This window comes from Myxocyprinus asiaticus, chromosome 6 (assembly GCF_019703515.2).
Source record: "Myxocyprinus asiaticus isolate MX2 ecotype Aquarium Trade chromosome 6, UBuf_Myxa_2, whole genome shotgun sequence".
NCBI classification, from domain to species: domain Eukaryota; kingdom Metazoa; phylum Chordata; class Actinopteri; order Cypriniformes; family Catostomidae; genus Myxocyprinus; species Myxocyprinus asiaticus.
In genome coordinates, this window is record NC_059349.1 from 45389037 (window position 1) to 45410423 (window position 21387).

Consider the following 21387-nt stretch of genomic DNA (forward strand, 5'->3'; position numbering starts at 1 on the left):
GAGGTTCAGTTCTAGGCAGGTGGGACACATGAACAAGTTAGTCTTCTTGCTGCAAGACAGTTTAATGTAGTGGAAACAGCTTTGGATAAAAGGCATTTGCTACATAACAAGTAACCAGGCAAAACTTACCTATGAAAAGTGTTGCAAGTGCGTTGATGAGGGTTTCTGTGTTCAGGTCGGCCAGTGCAGAGAAGAATGAAGACTCTGGGAACAGTGAGTGGGCCCGCATACACAGATTAATTGCCTTCCTGCATGGACACACACAGTTATACACCTCATTCTTGTGTGTCTGTATGGACATGTAAGTGTATGAAACAATTTAATATGCATGTGTCACACATGTACCTGTATTTGTTTTCTCGGAGAAGCTGTGCGATTTGGACAGCAGTTTCTCTGTCGCTCCTCTCTTCCTCTCCTTCGGTCTCTTCCTCCTCTTCTTTATCACGCTCATCCTCACTGCTGGGCTCCAGGTGTGCTTTCACTGTCAGCTCCACCTCAGGCTTCATCGCTTCCCAAAGATCAGCTGCTGTGATCACTGCAACTACAAACAAAGTAAAATAATATAGCTGATGGGCAATAGATTAATGCATATCACAAAGATAAGATAAGACTACTGCATTTACAACACTCATGGAAAGTCATTCAGGCAGGAAGTAGCTAAAGACTGAGAGGAATCAAATTAAAAAGGCAGGATGTGTACCAGGCTCTTGCTCTCTCTGTGCATCTCTCATTTCCTTGAGTTTGGCTGTCTCTTTTTCCAGAGGCTTCTTCAGGTCTTTGCTACTCAGCTAAAAAAAAAAAAAAAAAAAAAAAAAGATTTTTATAGACATGAGTTTAAAAAGAAAACAAGAAAAAAAAAAAAAAAAAAGAATTTTATTTTTGAAAGTTGATTGTTTGAAATTTCTAAAGATGAATATTGACTGGCATCCACACAGTAGATGCACATGCACAGAACACGTAGGTATCAATTGTTTTAGTTGTGCGTGTTTGTACCTTGCAGCTGTAAGGGTTGTGAGCAATGAAGGCAGCCAGCAGCTGTATGGCACTCTTGCACACATGGACAGATTTATCACCAAGGCGACCAACGGTTAGCTCCATAACCTCAGTGTACCTGTTCAGTGGTAAGGCCTGAGAGAAGGGGAATTATATCTTAAGAGCATCCTATCGGAAACACATGGCATTATCTGCTGAAATGACAACACATACCTTGCTATTGACAATACGCGTGTAGACCTGCAGCACGCGGGCTCTGACGTGTGCATGCGCATCATGAATATGCTCCTGCAGCGTGTCCAGGAAACGATCTCGGTCCGCACGTGCCGAATCATCCAGCTTATCGCCAGTCAAAACTCGCACCAGAACCTCACCGAGAACCTCACACACGGCCACACGCAGGCTTGGACTCTGCCAAAACACACACAACATATTAATAAAGCACACAGTCCCACACACGAGAAGCATACTTGAAAATATTTAATATGCATGGTAGGCCTGTCGCAAATAAAATCATCTGATCGTGGTTATTTGATCGATTGTGCAAATTCTAATCACATTTTAATGACCAAATAAGGGAATTTTAAGCGAATATAAAAATGCCATGAACGGCGAATTTGTGTGTCGTTCAGTTGACCTCCGAGCGTCACTGAGCTGCATCACAGATGTCAACCAGAGCAGCTCCTGTCTGGAAGAGAGCGCGAAGTGCTTCAAGCGCTCTGATGCACAAGCCATCTTGCACAAAACTCCCGTGAAAAAACGAACAAATATCAACTTTGATAGTGAACGCAAAGCGCACCGGCTTCACTTTAAACAATCGTATAATGGGAAATGTTCCTGCTCATAGTGTGTTAATGACACGCAGTGACAGAGGAGACGCATGCTAACTCTATTTCTGTGGAGAGAAAAAATATGAAATGAAAGGTTTTGCTTCATGAGAAATAAGGGCTTGTGGGTTTTAACAAAGAGCATTAAAACATGTGAAAGTGAAGAAATTAGGACAGAAATATTTTACTATTGCATAATATAATACATAGATTAAAAAAAAAAAAAAAATATATATATATAAAATGCATGAGTTACAAAACCAACAGAATAAAATTTGTCCAAAGAGAGACATATTTCAAGTATTCATATTTATAACATTATTTTTAATGTCTAAGCCTTTTTAATTATTTGATTTATATATTTAAAGTTAAATATGTAAAAATGCCTTCTTAAGGTGTATGAAGCACACATGCACCTTATGAATTGACAATTTATATGACAATTAATCGTGAAAGCCCAAAGACAGACAATTAATGGTCACAGCCCTAAAACAGACAATTAAACGTCAGCAAAATTTCATAATCGTGAAAGATGGCTAAAAAAGTTCTTGACAAGATTATGAAATCCTGTGTTGTTTCTAGGAGTGTAAATTGGACGTTTCATCACGATATGATCTTGAATCAATTCTCTTGGCCTGCGATCCGATATTTGCCAATACTTCAAAGTCTGCCGTGATACAATTCGATTCAGGGGTCTGCAATCGATATTCCGACATTATGTGCCTATTTTACATAATAAAAAAAAATCTGCCCTCAGATGCAACCAAAATATAATTTGATTATTTTATTCAGCTCTCTGTATACATATTGGGACATCCACAACAAAATAAGGTACTTCAGATGTTGGAAAAAACTCTACAGATAAATAATATAAAAATAAAGTCACAAGTGATCATCACTCGTTTGATGACAGCTAATTTTTCAGTTTAGTCCAATTCAAAATACTTGGATACCCATGACTTGTTTCCAACTATCCGTGCCATCCGTGGTTTTCTTGGCTACAACTTCCACAGTTGTAATGAAAAATTCTGTTACAGTTAACTGGAATAAATGTTAGTAAGGGTATTGATGTGTAAAGTCTTATAACTGATGCTGAGCAGGTGTTTCTCTGTCTCTCGTTAGTGCTGTTCAGAATGCCGTTGTCAAGATGTTTCATATAATGGTTGAACTGCTCCATGGTACTTTAAAATAGCAAATTCTAATGTAAAATTCAAATGGGTCGCATGCGCAACGATATCGCTGGAAGCGCGAATTAATCACGCATGTGAGCCGCTCTGCATTTGTCAGGAGAGCTCACATTTTAAGGAATGCCCGCCCGGTCGATGGGCTCACACTGACCCCGTCACTGGAGCTCGCGTATCGCGGGAAGCCCGGTTGACGCGTGCGCACTGATAGCAGAGCGCAATTTGGCTTCAAAGACCCCATGCACATCTGTGTCCCACATGAAAAGCATATTTAATGCTCAAAGTCAAATGAATGTAATAAGGTTGCCTCATCGCCTGACGGAAGTGCATACGTACATGGCTGACATGAGAGTATTAAAATAAAGGTACATCTTAAAAAAATTCTTAATCGATATTTACACGTTGTATCTATAACATTGGATCGATGGATCATTACACCCCTAGTTTCCCAGATTGCCCTCAGACAACCAGAGAGAGTAGTGTCCACAGAATTACTACAGAGAACTGAGACGCACCCCATGATCCTTCACACAACCACACGCACACCCACCCACCCACCCACCCCTCGGTCTCTTTTCCAATTTCTTGAAAGGATAAAAATTCAAAAGGGAAGAGCTTGTTGAATGTAGGCTGGCCCTTACAGCAAGACAGCAAATCTTCACTGTTCAGCAAAGATTACCAGCCAATGGGAATACAGTAGAGTTCAGACTCTAATTCAATGGGCTAACATTCACCTTGGTCTCATCACTGGGCAGTAAGGCTGCAACTAATGACTATTTTGATAATCGATTAATCTAACAATTATTAGAACGATTATTCGGTGATTACTGCAACGATTAATCATTGGTTAAGAGCTAATTATTCAGCTTGTGCCCTGACTTAAAAGATTGTATTAAACGTGCTTACTAACAATAAAGACAAAATAATCTTTTAAAAATACCTCTAAAATGACATTCACTAAATTAAAGGGGAAAAAATAATTTTTATTAAGTTTAATTCAGTAAAGAAATTCACTGCAAAAAAATCCTATTGTTATCAAGTGTTTTTGTCTTGTTTTCCATTTAAAATTGTCAAACAATCCTTAAAACAAGATACATTTACTTGAAAAGCAACATAAGGTATTTAGACTTGCTTTAAGAAAATGTATCTTAAATATAAGTGTATTTTTTAACTTGGTTATACTTATGCAAGTGCAGTAAAGACAAAATATACTTATATTCAAGATCTATTCTCTAAAAGCAAGTCTAAATATGCTGCTTCTTGGGTGAGGATTTTTAGATATTTTAAAATATTTGTATTTTTAATATTATATTCAACATTCTTCATTCATTTTTTCTTCTGCAGTATAGCTGCTAAAGAAAATGTACATTGTTTTAAAGGAGTTTTAGATATTTATATTGGAAAACAGGCCAAAACAAAAACAAATCAATGGGGCAGTGTATAATGGGGCAAAGACTACCCTCTCTCACCTTTCTGTTCACTTCAATCCATCTTTAACTCACAAAAAAAAAACAACTCATTAATAAAACTGCGTATTGCCAATTTTCTTCACAATAAGAAATACACAGTGACATATTCTGACTCAAATCGGGAGCCATCATGTTATAATATAGCTGCAGCAAGCGTGCCTGAGGGACGAGCGTCCCCTCGCCAGAGTGTGCATCAGCCAGGTGCAGTTTCAATCTCTCTCCCTTAGATGGGACATTTGCGCAATAGAGGCACTGACTGCACAGAGAAATGCCAGTTTCGGAGTTTGTAGTAATTTAAATTATCTGCTTCCATATTATTTGAACTTTAATAAAGCTACAACGCATTAAATATAACTGCATTTAAGATTTAACACCGGGGCGTTCCTTTTAAAGATGCTTGACACGTGTCAGTTGGTGACGCCATGCGAGGTTCGGACGTGTGAACGGTGAGCTCTGCGCACTTTGCTAGTTTTGATACTGTTAATGATGTAAACCAGTGAGATTTGATACACCCTGATCCATAATGGTTCTAAGACAACGTGTCAAAGAATTTAAAATCCTTGGGCTCTGGAGACATTAAAAGACACTTATGTGCTCAAGCTGATGCCCCCCTGGAGGCTTCGGAGCAGGGAGTCAATTTGGCCGGAGAGGTGAAAGAGATTCGGTGAGAATTGCTGAACGTATCGGCAATGCTGATGAAGGTCGTTGCTGACTTGGAGGATCTTGCTGCAATATGTCGTTCGATCACTGCCATGGAGACGAAATTCACTGAGATGGTTACAAGAGTGGGGGATGTCGAGAAACAGATTGATTATCTGGAGTCATCGGAGAGGGAATTAGCTGCTAATCCGCTAATGACCAAAACAGATTTGGAGCCCGTCTGGGAAAAGTTGGAAGACATGGATAATCTTAGTCGGCAGAATGACATCTGAATTGTTGGAATTCCTGAGGGAGCAGAGGGTCAGAATATGGTGGAATTCCTAGACGGGCTCTTTCCAAATCTGCTTGACATAACAGGCCATAAGCTGGAAATCGAGCGAGCTCACAGAGTCCCGGCGATCCGCTGAGGCAGACAGGCCCAAATCAATTCTTGCCAAATTTCTGAGATCATCCGGTAAAGATCTTGTGTTACACGAGCCGAGGAGTAAAGGAAGGCTTTCTTGGAAGAACCACAGCATTTTCTTGTTCCCAGACTTTGAATTCGAAAAGAGAGAAACGTGATCGATTCAAAGAATGCAAGAACATTTTACATCAACGGAAGTTCGCATTTGCACTGATGTTCCCGGCCAAATTGAGAATAGAAGATGGCCGTAAAGAATTTACATGTCCCCAACATGCGTTGTACTTCATAAAGTCAATGACTACGTTAATTTGTGGTGCTCACGTTGCAGCCGAGTGAGCCTGACTCACTGAACATTCACTCGACCGTCCGAGGAAATGGAGCGCCTTTTTTGTTTCTTTTTGTGCTGGTTCCGCCTAGTGGCTGGAGTTTGTTTTGTGTAGCAGCACTCCTTCGGGACAGTGTTGTGGATGAATCTGCACATTCTTTGTGCTTATACCTCCTATTGGATGGAGTTTGTTTTGTGGAGCATTTCTTGCAGGACATTGGAGTGATTGGGACATTTGTTGCACTCATGTAACAGCCGAATGGGACGGCTCACTGAACATTAATTTGACAGCCCGAGGAAACTGAACGGCCTCTTTTTTTTTTTGTATGTGTGTGTGTGCTGATTCCGCTAGAGGCTGGAATTTGTTTTGTGGAGGAATACACCTTCGGGACAGTTATGTGGATGAATCTACACGTTCTTTGTTTTTATCCCGCCTATTGACTGGACTGTGTTTTATAGATTATATTCTGTTGGGTAATTCTGTCTCACAAAATTTGTATAGAAACACCGGACTTGAGCAATCCGACAGCAAAGTTGTCGCGGGGGCTCTCGTAGGCGTGCATGGACTGTTTGAGTTTAGAGGGATGGACGCCAGTTGACACTGTCGTGCGCTGGGTTAATGCACACGTTTTTCTTTTTTCTGTTTGTTTGATTCGGGGGGAAAGTTTGGGGTTTGATTGTTGCACTAATTTTGGAATGTGGTCTTTATAATTTTATTTTTAACACACAATCTATTTTTTCTAATATGTCAAATGTTACTATGAGTAGACTGTCTCTCCCCACGTGGAATGTGAATGGGTTGGGGCACCCCATAAAAAGGAGGAAAGTTATTTCTTTTCTTAAACGTAAGAAATATGATAGTGTTTCTTCAAGAAACGCATATTTCCCCGCAGGAAGCAGAAAAATTTGGGAAGATATGGGGTGGACATGTTTTCTTTAGTGCTGGCTCAAGTAAGAACAGGGGAGTCATTACATTGATAAGTAAACATCTACAATCCAAATGTCTCAAACAGATTAAAGATAAATTAGGAAGGGTCACTGTTTTAGTAGAAATTCAGGGGCAAAGTCTTATTTAGGCTAATATCTACGCACCTAATGAGGAGGATCAGGGCTTTTTAATAGATCTTGAAGGGATGTTGCAAGCCGCTGGCACCCCTCATGATATAATATTGGGAGGAGATCATAGATCATAGAAGCAAAAGTGTGTAAGCCCCCTAGAGCAACATTGATGCTTTACAGGATGTGTAAAAATCTTGGTCTTACAGATATTTGGAGACTTTTGAACCCATCTGGTAGGGACTATGCATTTTTTTTCCCCATCAGTCCATAAGATTTATTCTAGAACAGATTTTTTTTTATCCAAGTCCCTCATTTCATCTGTTGGAAACATTTTAGTCTCAGATCACACCCTGGTGAGTTTAGAGGTGTTGCCACATATGGAGAAAAGGAAATCATATAGTTGGCACTTTAATGCATCCCTTTTGCAAAATCCTGAATTCCAACAAATGCTGAAGGATGAAATCAATGTTTATATGGAGACCAACCGGTCCCCAGAATCCTCTGTGGGTGTGGCTTGGGAGGAACTTAAAGCAGTTCTTTGGGGCTGAATCATACAGTATGATTCATTCATCAAAAAATCCAAAGCAGGTGGGCCTGGGTAGCTCAGTGGTAAAGACGCTGGCTACCACCCCTGGAGTTAGCTAGTTCGAATCCCAGGGCGTGCTGAGTGACTCCAGCCAGGTCTCCTAAGCAACCAAATTGGCCCGGTTGCTAGGGAGGGTAGAGTCACATGGGGTAACCTCCTTGTGATCACTATAATGTGGTTCGTTCTCGGTGGGACGTGTGGCGAGTTGAGCGTGGTTGCCGCGGTGGATGGCGTGAAGCCTCCATACACGCTATGTCTCCGTGACAACGCGCTCAACAAGCCACGTGATAAGATGCACGGGTTGATGATCTCAGACGGAGGCAACTGGGATTCATCCTCCGCCACCCGGACTGAGACGAATCACTACGTGACCACAAGGACTTAAAAGTGCATTGGGAATTCCAAATTGGGAGAAGAAAAGAAAAAAAAAAAAAAAAAAATCCAAAAAGCACAAGAACTCGTAAAGTTGGAAAGGAATATTAAAAGTGCCTCAGCAGAGCTGAAGCGCTGAATGTCATCTGATGGCCTCAGAGAACTGACCCGACTGAAATACAGATATAATACTATTTTGTCGTGGACGGTGGAGTTTTGGCTATTCAGGGCAAGACAGTTATACTTTAAGTCGGGGGACAAAGCAGGGAAGCTTTTGGCTAGATATATAAAAGCAGAGAGAGTCTTTTTCTACCATTCCCTCAGTGAAATCTGCTGGTGGTGAAATATTTACCTCGGCCATTGATATTAATAATGCTTTTAAAGAATTCTATCTTGATCTCTATAGTTCCACGTCTTCGTCTACTGAAGATGATATTAGAAACTTTGTGGAACCATTAGAACTCTCTAAACTGACGACTGAGAAAAAAATTCTCTTGATTCTGAGATAAACTTGGAGGAGCTTGGTGAGGTAATTAAGGCCTTGCCTGTAGGCTCCGGGGCCAGATGGCTTTGCCGCTGAATTTTTTCGATTATGTGCCTTCCAGTGGCCCAAACAGGGCATTAAGTATTTAGGCATTTTATTCCCAGAAAATTGTGATTTAGAGTTAATTTTGACCCCTTAATAAAAAGGTTTTCGAATGATGTGGGCAGGTGGGCTTCATTATATTTATCTATGATTGGGAAGGTTAATGTTATTAAAATGAATTGTATTCCAAAATTCAATTACCTGCTACAATCTTTTCCTGTAAATATCCCCCTCTCTTATTTCAAGCAATTTGATAGTATAGCAAAGTCCTTCATTTGGAATGGTAAGCGTCCCAGATTACATTTCAATAAATTGCATATGCCGATTGACAAAGCTGGGCTAGGCCTACCCAAGATTTTGTTTTATTATTATGCATTCGGTCTCAGACATTTGGCTCATTGGTCGCTTCCGCCTGAGAGAGCCCCTCCCTGGTTTTGTATTGAACAGGAAGTTTTTGGCCCTATTTTGCCATTGCAAAGCCTTTCTATTAAACTAACCGGAGAAGTCACACCGTTATCTCGCAATTGCACACAGTATGGACAAAAGTGTCCAGAGTGTTTAATTCAGACATTTATTTAAATGTTGCCTCGAGCATATGGCTGAACCCAAAATTACATATTAATAAGTCCCCTTTCTGCTGGTCAGAGTGGATTGTGAGGGTGGTTAATACGCTCGGTGACCTATATGAGAGTGGAGTGTTGAGATCTTTTGAAAATATGGTTCAACATTTTAGGATTCCCAGATCTCAGTTCTTTAGGTATTTACAGCTGTGCCACCTGCTCTGTCCTATTTTTGGGGGTAGCATACCTAAATTCGCAGATACTCTGGAAGTGGTGATTACTGGTTTTGGAAAAGGTCATGAGGCATCAGTGTATTACTCCCTGTTAATTCAGAGTCTGGTGGACGGAGCTTCAACTTCTCTCAAGAGATTATGGGAGAAAGATTTAAACTTGGTATTGGAGGAGGGAGTGTGGGCTAGGATTCTAAAAAACGTCAAGTCTACATCTAGAGATTCAAGGGTGTGTCTGATGCAATTTAAGATTTTGCATAGATTCTATTGGACCCCCTCTAGATTGTATAGGCTTGGTCTTAAAGACACACCCACCTGCTGGCAATGCCAATCAGAAGACGGGGACACAACCCATGTTTCTTGGGGATGTGTTAAGATCCAAGAATTTTGGTTGAGGGTTCAGAGCTTTATGTGTGACGTAGTGGACACTCAGTTTTCATTTTGCTCCAGACTGTGTATTCTGGGTGATGCGGCGGTCCTGATTATAGGTGATAAATATACAAAAAGCCGGGTCCTAACCAGCGTGATGATTGGCAGACAGGTAATCCTCAGGGGATGGAAGTCAACTAATGCGCCCTCATTTCACGAGTGGTGCACCAAGTTGGGCAGGGTAGCGGCATTTGAGGAGATGGAATGTAGAAGGCTAGACAACCTGGATTTATACATCAGGAAATGGGGGAGCTATTTAGCCTTTTTGGAAGGCTCTCGGGGAGGGACAGCAGAGAGAGACTAGTCTTTTTTTAGGTTTCTAAATATTTTCTGCTGTTTTATTGTCTATTTGCTTGCTTGTGTCGGGTGGGGGAGTTGTGATTTCATGTGGTTTGATTTAGCATTTTCTGTTGTGTCTATTTGATTTGCTGCATGGAATCAATAAAAATGGTTAATAACAACAACAAAAAAGACACTCGACGCAAGTTTCGCTTCAGCGGAGCGGCAGCTCCAGCTCCACTTATTCCACAACGAGAGTGCTTCTGTATTTATTATTTTGTATTTTTGCATTATAATTCCCTCATACTTTGCGATCTACATCATCTGAAGCTGTTTGGAAAGTTAAGAGTGCATCTGGACTGTGAGCTGTGTAATTCTTCCTCTCCTCAGGTGTGAACTACATTGCTGCAGTTTAATGTGATCTCATGTTACGTTAAATGAGATCAAACGACTATTCGACAGCGAAAATTGGTTGACAATTTTTTTTTTTATTGTTGACTTTGTTGATAACATTGACTAATCGTTTCAGCCGTACTGGGCAGAACTCAATGACACAATTGATGCAATAGAGTATGTTGAGAACATGCAAGTGTACCTCTCCTTCCAGGTGTGTTAAAAGAACACTGATGTTGGGGATCATGGTTTCAGGTACCAGAGTGCGGAGTTCAGACAGAAAGCTGGAGAAAGCCTTCACACCTGAACCCTCTCTGGCTAGCTCCTCGCTCGACTTCTGACCAATCTCCCTGAAATACACATGCAGAACCAGTAAGCTCAATCAGCACAATATTTATGGATAAGTATGAAAAACAAAAGTTAAATGGCAAGTATCAGAAATATTATTAAAGGGTTCGTTCATTCAAATGTAAATAATGCTGTTTAGTGTTCCCCGCCCTTCATGTCCTTCTAAACCTGCACTACTGTGAAACACAAATAGAGAAGTTAGACCGAATATTAGGACAGTCTCAGTCACCATTCACTTTCATTGGAAGGAAAAAAGATTTAATAAAAGTCAGTGACCAAGGATGTCAGAACCTAATTTTCGTGTTACACAAAAAAAAAAGAAAAACAAAAAAAAAAAAAGGAATAATTGTTTGTAACAACAGAAGGGTGAGTAAATGACAGAATTTTCACTTTTGTATGATCTATCCCTTTAAGTCTGGTAGTCACCTCATGATCTCTCCAACGATGGCCTTGACCCCATACTCTGTGCTCCAGGCAGCCACAGCTTGGGCACACACTGACGCCAGCTGCTCAAAGTGCTGCAAGAGCTGAATCACCTTCACACACGCTCCTACAAAACACATATTACACAAATGACTGTACTAACCTGACATACAGAATAAAATTATAGCCAATAATACATCCCACAACATATTATGCAAGCTCAGAAACATCAGTTGTTGCCCTCAGATTACCAAAGAAAACATTCACAGCTGGTGGGCCAATTAGGAGAGAAGTGACTCTTTGCTGACTGACACATTTACACACACTCAAGACACACGGGGCATACTCAAACACGTGCACACACTGTAAGCTGCAACTCATTCACAAGTTTCCATATCTAGAAGGAAAACTGTGCGTATTCAGAGTGGCAGCTGGTATGACTATGGGTGGGCCCTTACAGCAGTGCAGCCAGTCTCCACTGCTCTGCCAAGATTACCCACCAATCAGAGAGCAAGAGAACACAAAATCCCAGCCCATCAGCTCGTATTTGCCTGGTTTCATCACGGGACACAGCCACTACTTTTAAATGAGTGTGACCAGCTTGGGTCTACACATTGACACAAAACAAGATTAGGGCCTATGTCAAACTCATTCCATTCTAGCATATGTGCTTACATACAGATATTCTGTAAACTCACCCAACATGTGGTTGTATTTCTTCACCATAATTCCTAGCACATGGATGATAGCATCTCTGGTGGATTTGCTCTTCATGTGACTTATGGTGGGGTTTTCCAGGAGTTTATAGCAGCAGCATGTCACACAACTACACACATTAGATGAGAAAAAAACACTTTGATGTCTGAAGATTCTCTCAGTTACTGCTCTAAAGTATTTCCATCCCAGAAAGCTAGGTTGTTACAGGGGAGGGGTTAAAAAAAAAAAAATAACAGATGCGAGATGTCAGCTGAACAGTGAAGTTGTTTCAGAGGCGTTATGTTTTAATGTATCCTTCACAAAAACACAGGTAAATGCATTAAGTCAGTAAATAGGTGTTTGAGGTAGTGTTGTTGATTTTAAAGGCCCCGGCACACTTCATAAGAAAACGAAGAACGAACGGGTGTGTCATCATTTAGAACAAACCATGGTGATGCACCAAAATGAAAATTCTTGGCCAAAACCGACAATTCTGGACACACTGGGCTGAAAAGAATTTTTTTTTATTTTAAATTAGACTTTATTTGGAATAATTTAACTAATTATTATTAGGGATGCACCAAAACCACTTTTTCTATAACTACACACTTCAATATAAAACTGAGTAGACAGAGAAGAATTACATTTAAAAAAAAAAAAAAAAAAAGGTGTAGCCTATTAAGAAAACCTTTATTACAAACTACTCTACTGGATAATGCAGCAGCAAATTTAACAGTAATTCTGGTAAACATATTCAGTGAACATGAGCCAGTCCTATTGGCACACAGTTTTTCAGTGGATCTATTGTGTGATCATTTTAGCTGTGATAGGATTATCACATTATTATTGTTGTAATTTAATAAAGTTATATTATACAATAATAAAAATTCTTGCGTTTATTTTGGCAAGATATTCCAGGAAGAACTTTGAGCTGTGCGCACAAACGTTTGTGCGCGTGCTGCTGTTATGAGTGTGTGCCAACAACGCAGCGCCCATTCACGTAAGCGCACTGCGCACGCAGGCGATATATGTACTTAATTTAATAATATTAAATGAATCCTTTGCGATTCACAAAACTTTTGTATGGCTTCAAGAGACTTTAAACATAATACACGAGTCATATGGACTACTTTAATGGTGCTTTTATGCTTCTTTAATGTCATATTGGAGCTTGAAAGTAACGGCTATGACACACAATAACACACATATATTGGAGCACTGGAAAATGCTCTTTAATAATGCGCTAATGACCAAGAGAGTGAACACTTCACTTCTGGGGATGTGGACTTTAATGTTCAACATAAGCAATGCTTTCTCCATACAAGTGTTTCTTTTACTGGATTTGAAAGTAAAAAAATAAAATAAAAATTCCAGCCAAGATTTCTGCTCCCCCCCCCCTTTCGGCCGTAAATCTTTCGACGACCGGAATTTTGCCACATCCCTAGCCAAAACGAAAGTGTTCACTTTGGTGGTTCGTAAAAGCTAGCCCCGGCGAACTTTCAAGAAAACTTTGTACCAGCTGGCGGCTGCTAAACACCTTACTGCCATTGGTGCTCGTCATTAGTAGTGTGACCTGGAGCCCCACCTAATTTGAGGCCGACAGTTTATTTAGTTACATTGTTCAGTCATGTAAGATCAGTTAACATGAACACTCCAGCATGCAGAGTTACGAACTGGTGTAAACTTACCTATATCTGTACGATCTTTTATGTAGAGACATCTTCCAAGAACATGTCATGCAATTTTTTTGTTAGTCTACAAAATCTACTCAAATACGCTTCAGTTCCCATTAGCTGCTTTTCCACTATCGGGCCAGTGCGATACAGGGCTATCAACTGGCCAGCCGGGGACAATAACCTCGGACCTCAATCCGCGAGACCAAAATCGATCTGCATTTCCACCATCAGGCCAATAGCCCGCAGCGTTGCCCTAAATCCCACCCTTAATACACCGTTCTGGTGCCAATGTCACACAACCTGCCCATTTCACAAGCAAGAGGGAAACTAGACTGAAACAGAGGTATCAGACTCTGGAGAGATTACCTAGCCCTTGAAATAAACATGAATTTGTACTGTGTCTGCAATTTTGTTTCTTTTTTCACGATCCTGTACCATTGTGCACTGGATACACAACTTGGCAAGTTTGGCGACAATATACTTAATCACGTCTTCGTTCTGCAGCAGTGTTAATCTCGTCAACAAAATCACTGACGAAGGTTTTGTGCGTGTGTGTGTGATTTCTTCAACATTAACAAATACGAGACAAAAAAAAAGATGCATCATGATAATAATTGAACAATTTGATTAAAGCATACTGTTGATAAATATGACAAGAAAAATAATATTACTGCAAGGTATTAACAGTGCAAGACATACACTGTTCGCCTTATTGTTTTACTTTAAAGGTTAGATTTTTGTGAATTTTTTGAATGATCAAAAGCTGATCTTTTTTTTCACAGCGTTCTTTGATCATATTTACCAAGGGTGCCAATATTTTTGGCCACTACTGTAAACAAAATAAGCATCAGGCGAAATATCTGTTTATAAAAGAAGATATTAGATATGGATTCACCTGATCTAATAATCCAGTATGTTGGGAATTTCCCTGCTTGAGCTGCGCAAATTGAACGTGCAGAACACCGGCAAAATGAACCGCTTTAAAAAGGGTTAATTACCTCACTCAGACGTATCCTATTTATACATGATATCAATCACTATTTCCACAACATACATGTAATATTACAACTTACATATCTGCACAGATAATGAAGCAAATGAACAGGTGAACTTGAACTAAATTACATGTTAGTCAAAATAAGCCTAACTTTCGTTGAGTGCACGCTGTTTCTGTAAAAACACATGCAATGCAATATCCTAAACAGGCTAAATACAGACAATTAACAACAGTCTCTAAAGCATGAAGAATTTAGAATCCAACAGACTAACTTCTAAAGAGTAGTTAAAGGAATGTTCCGGGTTCAATACAAGCTCAACTGACAGCATTTGTGGCATAATGTTGATTACCACAAAAAATAATTTGGACTTGTTCCTCCTTTTCTTTTAAAAAAAGCAAAAGTCTTGGTTCCAGTGAGACACTTACAATGGAAGTGAATGGGGCCAATTTTTTTAACATTAAAAAACTCAGTTTCAAAAGTATAGCCACAAGACAAAGGATGTGTGTAAACATGATTTTAGTGTGATAAAATCACTTACAAACCTTTTCTGTGTAAAGTTATAGCCAATTTTACAACCTCGTTACCATGATAATGTAATGTCAACTAACCCTAAAACGACTGTAAAAATGACAATTTAAACAACTTTACAGCTCAAATAATACACAAGTTTTAAGAGAAGACTTAATGCAAGTGCTTTTATAAAATTATAAGCTTCACATGTGTTTAAACCCTCCAAAAATTGGCCATGTTCACTTTCATTGTCCCCATTCACTTTCATTTTAAGTGTCTCATTGTAACCTTGATTTATACATTTTTCCTGAAAGTTTGATTAAAGTTTGGTCTTACAGTCTGACACACGTATGTCATTTTGCATATTTTTAAATAAAATATATTTTTGTTGACTAAATATGCCATTTTAGTCAGAGTAAACTGACTAAAATAAATGAAAATGACATGACGAAACATTGAAAAATGTAAAGGACATTTGTCAAAAGACAAACTATGACAAACAAAAAACTTTGAAAAATTTATACTGTTCAGCAGATGCCATCGATCTGACGTTGCACATTTTCATCAGCCCAAATATTCAGAAAAGCCCTGATTTCGTCTACTGACCAGTACTGATGATTCTTCATTCTATGTTGATCTGTTCAGGTAAGCTGGTAGCTAGATATGAAAAATTGGCCCGCACTAGCTCGCCCTCATTTTGCCCGATAGCGGAAATGCGGCTATTCACTCTGTTGATACCTGCAGTGAAAGCCATTCACACATCTGCTTCTCTTATCATCATTCCTTTGTCTGTATTTTGCCCATTAACACTCTTTTATACACCCACCTTTGCAGTAGTATCAGTGTCATCATAGTGAAATCAGTGCATATTATGGCCATGTATAGCATAGGGATGTGCACAAGTAATACGAGTACTCGTTCTGCACCAGCTACTTGAGTATTAAAATCACAACTCGAATATTGCAAATTCATGTTCTATTCCGCATTAGCCTGCCATGAGCACTGCTGAATTACACAGCATTTCCCCTCTGAATCTCTCACCAAATCTTGTAGTTACAATTGAGTCCACTGGGGGCGTTGTGGATGTGTCATCGAGGTGTTGGATAAGAGAAAACATAATGGCATCTGTGCTTCTAAAGCAAAGCCAAGTTAAGGCAATACTTGTAATATTTTGATTCGTATTGAATTATACTCTATTTGTATTCGGTTCTTTTGAGACATGCAAACCAATGGATGAGGATCTGCTTTTATGGGGGAAGATACAAGGAATTCGGAAGCTTTATAAGACTGGTATGTGTTTGTATGTGCGTTAAATCTCTGAATACTGAGAGCGCATTTTATAAAAAGCCAGTTTTCACTACTAGTTCCTCTTATTAATAACATGTGAAATGATAAAAATGTGATAGCCTTTATGTATCTGTGCACTACCCTCATGCTGTCAGTACTGCGTTCTATGTAAGCTCCAGTTGAGAGCACATGTTTTCCATTTTTATTAATGCATATTGTACACTTCATTTTTTTCCCAAAAAAAAAAAAAAAAAAAGCATAGTTTGTTGAAGTTATCTTATGTTGAAACCATTCTTGGTAACTTTTGTGAATAAAAGAAATGTAAATTTTACGTACGTGCCATACGTGTTATTTTTAACGTGCATTTTAAACCACGAGTTTGTGAGTTAGAGTACTCGACTACAAAATCTCAAAAATGCAAAACCCTAGTATAGTGTGTTTGTGCCATGAATGTAGAATTGCAAACATGATCAACTGCACATTTTCTACTGCATATATATTTGTTTAAATCATCAAGTGGTTTAAACAGCTTCTTTTACTGATGTTGTGTGAATTCTGCTAACAGAATAAGGCATAAAGCCATTGATAACATGTTTAGATGTCACATTAGTTTAGGTTTTCCATTTAGTCTTGTACACCTTCATATTTAAATGCTCCTCTATACACCTCCCACGGCGTTTTGAATGCAAGACAAGGTTTCACCTGACAAACTCCTCCTCCACTAGAGACAGACTCCACAGTGTGCGAATGTCCAGCTGCAGCAGCTGAGTCAAACACTGAAGAACTGTCTCTCTGTCACTGTCCCACTGCAGAAGACCTTTCCCAGCCACTTTGTCCTTCTTACGACCCTAAAGGACACAGAGAAAATCTTCAAGTTGTGCAAACAACATATTAAACAATCTCAGAAACACTGGACATTACCCTCAGATTACCAAAGAAAAAATTCACAGCTAGTGGGCCCATTAGGAGAGAAGTGACTCTTTGCTGACTGGCACATTTACACACACTCAGACACATGGAGCACACTCAAACACGCGCACACACTGTAAGCGGCAACTCATTCACAAGTTTCCATATCTAGAAGGAGAACTGTGCTTATTCAGAGTGGCAGCTGGTATGACTATGGGTGGGCCCTTACAGCAGTGCAGCCAATCTCCACTGCTCTGCCAAGATTACCCACCAATCAGAGAGCAAGAGAACACAACATCCCAGCCAATCAGCTCGTATTTGCCTTGTTTCATCATTGGGCACAACCAATACACTTTTAGAGGAGTGTGACTGGCTTGGGTCTACACATTTCATGTATTTCCTTAGCTGTCTAGTAGTACCTTGCTTGGCGCAGTGACAATATCCTCCCTATAAGAGTCACTTTCAAGTGTTTCTGTGAGCTTGCAAAGGAGAAAGATGCTCATCTTGACAGCATTGAGCTGTTGTTTGCGGTTTACAGCTGACAGGGACCCAGACAGAAGGAGGGTAGGTAGAGAGACAGACAGCCCCCTGACCACTGTAAACAGAGAGAACAAAGTGATAGGTTGTTGTAAACATAGCTTTGATTCATTGCACCAAAGTGGAAGATTTGATTAGTGTGACTGTAAGATACACTAACCTTGTATCAGGAGTTCAAGGGTGTCTTCTTTCACCGCCACATCCACCGTGCGACAATGTCTTAAAATATACATGATCAGAAAATTTAGACAAACTCAAGTCTGGTTGGTTGGTCATAATATAGATTTAAACACATCATATCATTTTGCATTGTTATTGAAAGTTTCTTCTCTATGGGTCTCTTATGCAGGATTTCCTCACACGAAAATTTGTGCGATCCTCCAGCCCCTATGGTTTCTGTCATGTTTTTGCATTTCAATTGCCTTTTGTACTTTAACATTTCTATCAGTTTCCTGTTGTTTCTTTACAAAAATTTAAAATTGTTCTTGGGCACTCAATAGATAAAACATTACATTTAGGCATTATAATCATTGAAATATCTGTGTTCACACTAACTTCAGAACACTGTACGCTGTGTCAAAGTGTTCTAGGATGCAAAGTGGCCCCTGGTTTCTCAACGCTGCTTTAAAACCTTGTGAAGAAAAGATACAAGTCAGAAAGAAAGAGGAAATGGGTTCATTATTTTTTAAAAGCAACAATGAACGGAGACGTGTTCAGAATTTAGAGATCAGCACTTACTGTTGAGGTGAGAGGGGAGCTGTTTAGCAGACAGCACATCCTGAACCACATACTGGTTTACTGCTCCAGACTTCACAAGATCATCCAAACAAACCGGTACGATAAAATCCCACGACATCCCTGCACACCTAAAACAAAACTTACTTTGATTAAATTGAAAAATTAGTTTTGTTAAAAATAAAATAAAATAAAAAAACAGAAACAACACAGTAAAAATACACATGAACACATAAAGCAAAACATGACTGTTTTTGTTTAACAGGGTAAGCTACCGTGCTATGCTAACTTACAGACTAAACGAGCAAAAACATTTCTCTCAGCAAATGAGATACTTTCCACGGTTTAAATAAAAATTAAGATTCTCGATAGACTCACCGATGAGAAGTGCACTTCGAATAAGTCTTTAACAGAGACTGAATCCACAGATCTCTTTCACATTCACTGAACGGTTTGAGTCGCAGCTTTGAATTTCACACTGCGCGCCAAAGGAAGTACGTCATCTCCCCGTCCGCGCGCGCGCGCGCACGCTCACACATCTGGCCAGTAGAGGGCGTGACGCAGATTCTGCTGTTTAGGAAGGAAATTGGTAGTAGTAGGTACTTTAATTCACCAAAGTAGCGTTCAACTGATCACAACGTATTACTGACGTAAAAAACAGCACCATCACTATTTGAAAAAAGTCATTTTTGATCAAGTCTAGACAGGCCCCATTTCCAGCAGCCATCACTCCAACACCTTATCCTTGCTGCTAGAAAATCACTTGACATCTATGGCAAGTGCTACAAGAAGCGTGGGGTGAAATGTCACCTGAGTATCTGGACAAACTGGCAAAGCTGTCATTGCTGACGGATTTTTTGATGAGAACTCTTTGAAGTAGATTAAGAAGTTCTGATTTTTTTCTTTTTCAAATTGTAATAGTAATTTTTCACGTTATTAATGTCCTGACTATACGTTGTGATCAGCTGAATGCCACTTTGGTGAATAAAAGTACTAATTTCTTTCCATAAGATCAAAATCTGTACATTATTCCAAACTTTTGGCTGCCAGTGTATATTCACACATACAAATATAATGCACTCTTTTTGCACTTACTGTAGCACTTATGATGAATTGCATATACATTACCACTTGCACATGTACATAGGCCATTCTGTTATATGTCCTGTTAATTGTATGTCTATTTATACTCTTACCTTGTTTTATATTCTGTCTCTCACTGTAATGTTCAGTGTGCACTTGTCTCTGCTATCAGTAAAAAAAATAAAAATAATAATCATAAAAAAATACCATGTGTACATGAGAACACTTGGTAATAAAGCTCATTCTGATTCTGATTCTAAAGTGTGTACTGAACTTCAGAGGTGGAAAGTAACAAATTACAACTACTCTCGTTACAGTACTTGAGTAATTTTTTTCAACTTTAAGTATAAACAAATAATAGTACTTTTACTTGAATTGATTAAAAATGAAGTATTCAACTTCACTACAGTTATTAAAACACATAACATTTCTGAATTTTTGGGGAAGAAGAAAGTTATAAGCACTAAATCTGTTTATAAACTAAAACGCTCTGTGCGCAGCATGACGGAAGCCCGCACTGCATAGCATCATGAGCACAGCAGCTTGCATAAACTGCAAGTGTCCTCTCTTCTTTGCTTCTTCAAGAATTTCTGCCCTGTCACTATACAAGAACTGTAATACTGTGATTTTCTGCATAATTCATTTTATTCTGGAAAGGGGCCGTTCATTCAGGTATGAGGAACCGTCTGAACACGTTTAACCACTGATCAAACTTCACTTGTTTTTAAGGTTGGCAATGTTTTAACTGTGTCAAACATTAACACAATGTAGTTTGACATTGGGATATCTTGTTTACTTGCTACTATATGTCTAAAACAAACTTTTAAATACCTTAGAAAGATAAAATGCCACAAGTGTCGGAAATTAACAGGGACTCTGGGCAAAAATGCCACCAAAATTAACAAAATGATCCCGAAATTTAAAATATGGGAGCAAAAAATACCCACGCAATGAGTTCCCGTGTTTTATTAATAATATCTGATATAGTTACAATTACATACATTGTGATCTTCTTTTGACTGAACATTATTTTTTTCATTATTCATCGCACCATCATGCACAGACGTGCTATCCGCTTCTATCAATCTGCATCAGTTTGGTATTGTACTCCTGTGTTAAATTCCATAACCGTTCACACCTCTTGTTCAAAATAAACTGTCCTAGTGGGTAACACTCTCGCTCACGGTGCTGTACTGTACTTCCCAGTAATTTACTCTTACTTGAGTCATAATATTTCTCAGTACTTCTACTTGTACTCAAGTGAATTATTTCTTCATTAGCAGTACTTTTACTTAAGTAAAAAAAAATCAGTACTCCTTCCACTACTGCTGAAATTGGAGCATTGTGCCTGTTGGCTCTTCTGCAATATTTACACTGAGATGTTCATGGTTGCTGTAGCTACCTCAACTGCACAGAGGGCTTGTAAGCAGCTCCTTATAGGAGGCTGTACTTGTCGGAATACCATTGTAAATGCAAGTGAGCAGTCTAAAGTTCCGAGCGCACGCAGAGCGCAAACAAGGTGAGTGAGTGAGTTCTTGCACACGCAAAAAATGTATTCATCTTTGCAAGAAGATACATTGCTTACAAAACTGAGTTCAAGCGTATGCAAAATAACTTTTTGTGTGCTCAAAATATCATCTTGCACGCGCATAACTTTTTTGTGCACTCAAAATCTCATTATGCACACAGAATTCTTTTTTTGTGCTCAAAATATTATCTTACATGCACTGAAACTTTTTGTGCGCTCAAAATACATTTTTGCGGGCGCAGAATTTTGGCACATATATAACTTCATGCTGAAACGAAAATACGTTGCTCTTGCCCTGCTCA

The 21387-nt window shown here is 39.2% G+C and overlaps 1 protein-coding gene and 2 non-coding genes across 3 annotated transcripts in view; all 3 read right to left on the minus strand.

Annotated features, from left to right (window-relative positions):
• The window catches only part of LOC127441912 (condensin complex subunit 1-like), a 32103-nt gene extending 13236 nt beyond the window's left edge, over positions 1-18867 (minus strand). The window contains exons 1-14 of the mRNA XM_051699477.1: positions 18853-18867; positions 18478-18605; positions 18295-18370; positions 17900-17958; positions 17622-17797; positions 16996-17141; positions 11825-11952; positions 11130-11253; positions 10558-10705; positions 1207-1404; positions 994-1128; positions 701-788; positions 346-541; positions 130-248 (exon numbers count right to left, since the gene is read on the minus strand). Of these exons, the coding sequence (XP_051555437.1) occupies positions 130-248; positions 346-541; positions 701-788; positions 994-1128; positions 1207-1404; positions 10558-10705; positions 11130-11253; positions 11825-11952; positions 16996-17141; positions 17622-17797; positions 17900-17958; positions 18295-18370; positions 18478-18595 (1711 nt within the window). The 5' untranslated portion in view covers positions 18596-18605; positions 18853-18867. The remainder of the gene's footprint in view (positions 1-129; positions 249-345; positions 542-700; positions 789-993; positions 1129-1206; positions 1405-10557; positions 10706-11129; positions 11254-11824; positions 11953-16995; positions 17142-17621; positions 17798-17899; positions 17959-18294; positions 18371-18477; positions 18606-18852) is intronic.
• On the minus strand, positions 3459-3757 carry LOC127443247 (small nucleolar RNA U85). The gene has a single exon (XR_007897639.1). It is a non-coding gene; the product is annotated as a small nucleolar RNA U85 (small nucleolar RNA).
• LOC127443248 (small nucleolar RNA U85) lies at positions 11364-11695 on the minus strand. The gene has a single exon (XR_007897640.1). It is a non-coding gene; the product is annotated as a small nucleolar RNA U85 (small nucleolar RNA).
• Positions 18868-21387: the final 2520 nt, after the last annotated feature.